The 1,650-nt window shown below is 42.2% G+C and overlaps 1 protein-coding gene across 1 annotated transcript in view; it reads left to right on the top strand.

Moving 5' to 3' along the window:
• Nucleotides 1–220: 220 nt before the first annotated feature.
• The window catches only part of LOC124022281 (FH1/FH2 domain-containing protein 3-like), a gene marked incomplete at its 5' end in the record, with an annotated part of 15,145 nt that continues 13,715 nt past the window's right edge, over nucleotides 221–1,650 (top strand). The window contains one exon of the mRNA XM_046337208.1: nucleotides 221–429. Coding sequence (XP_046193164.1) covers nucleotides 221–429 — 209 coding nt within the window. The remainder of the gene's footprint in view (nucleotides 430–1,650) is intronic.

Below are 1,650 nucleotides of genomic sequence, written 5' to 3'. Positions count from 1 at the left end.
TGACAGTTTTATGGAATCCCTGGACTGATTTTATGGATGATACATTTGCAAAAATGTCTACAAACCTGTTTTCGCTTTGTCATTATGGGGTTTTCTGTGTAGATTGATGAGGAAAATGTTTTATTTAATGCATTTTAGAATAAGGCTGTAATGTAATAAAATGTGTAAAAAGTGAAGGGTCTGAATACCTTTCTGAATGTGCTGTATATTATAATACCAGTATTTTATTGTTGTTCATTTAATGTCCTGTTTCTGTGTATCTCTACTCAGAAAACAGCAGTGGATGGGAAACGACAAGAGATTATTGTCCTGGACTCCAAACGGAGCAATGCCATCAACATCGGGCTGACCGTCCTCCCCCCTCCCCGCACCATCAAGACAGCCATCCTCAACTTCGACGAGTACGCTTTGAACAAGGAGGGGATCGAGGTAAGCTGCATGTGACATGGTATATTGAAATGATTGGGCTATTATGATTATATATCCTAGTCGTTATCGATGTGTATCTCTAGCAAAGTCACCGTAGCCATTATCTCTTGAGTGTGAATCTGTGATGTCTAGTAATCTCAATCAAAGCATGTCGGAAAAACATGTGTCTGTGTATCTGTACAGTCAATACTGAAAACACTGCTTATTTCTGACCTGCCAAACAAACATGTCATTTACTTTAAGTCCAAAATAAACTTGGTTTCACTTAAAACCTGCACACAAAAAGACATATGTTTCCAATGTATTTCCACAACCAACTTTTCACTCCAAACAAATGTATGTTTTCAATGAGTTGGGACTGACTGTGGTCAGTGTGGACATGTCATGTGGTTTCTCAGCTGGAAGCCTGGACTCTGAGTTTATCTCATATAATTCATCATTGGTACGTACCATTAAAAGTTAGCTACACATGCATATTTTAAGATGGTTTTCTAACCATAATATAGACCTTTGGAGGACTTCAGATGGTGTAAATAATGATTAACGTTGCATCTCCTGTCTTATATAATCTGCTGTACTCTTCCATCTTTTCCATGGGAATGTTCTTATTTAGAGGAGAGGAGCAGTGTAATGTACTGCTCCACCTTCTACGTCTATTTCTCACAGACAGACAGCAGCAGAAAGGTAGAACATTCAGATGTCTGACAAGGTTGGAGGCCAAGGAAGGAATTATTATTTTTCCAATAGCAAATATGTTCGTTGATAATAAAAAATAACTGGAAAATTAGAAACATTCCATCTCTCCCACCACTCATCTCTATCTCCATCCCTCCCTTTCCTCTTCTCCTTCAACTCCCCCTTTCTTCTCCTCCTTCAACTCCCCCTTTCCTCTCCTCCTTCAACTCCCCCTTTCCTCTCCTCCTTCAACTCCCCCTTTCCTCTCCCATCTCCACATCCAGCCCCCCTTTCCTCTCCTCCTTCAAATTCCCCTTTCTTCTCCTCCTTCAACTCCCCCTTTCCTCTCCCATCTCCACGTCCAGCCTCCCTTTCCTCTCTTCCTTCAACTCCCCCTTTCCTCTCCTCCTTCAACTCCCCCTTTCCTCTCCCATCTCCATGTCCAGCCTCCCTTTCTTCTCCTCCTTCAACTCCCCCTTTCCTCTCCTCCTTCAACTCCTCCTTTCCTCTCCCATCTCCACGTCCAGCCTCCCTTTCTCCTCCTCC

Source organism: Oncorhynchus gorbuscha, unplaced genomic scaffold, assembly GCF_021184085.1.
Source record: "Oncorhynchus gorbuscha isolate QuinsamMale2020 ecotype Even-year unplaced genomic scaffold, OgorEven_v1.0 Un_scaffold_1315, whole genome shotgun sequence".
Taxonomy (NCBI): Eukaryota; Metazoa; Chordata; class Actinopteri; order Salmoniformes; family Salmonidae; genus Oncorhynchus; species Oncorhynchus gorbuscha.
This window is presented reverse-complemented; position numbering and strand designations above follow the sequence as displayed.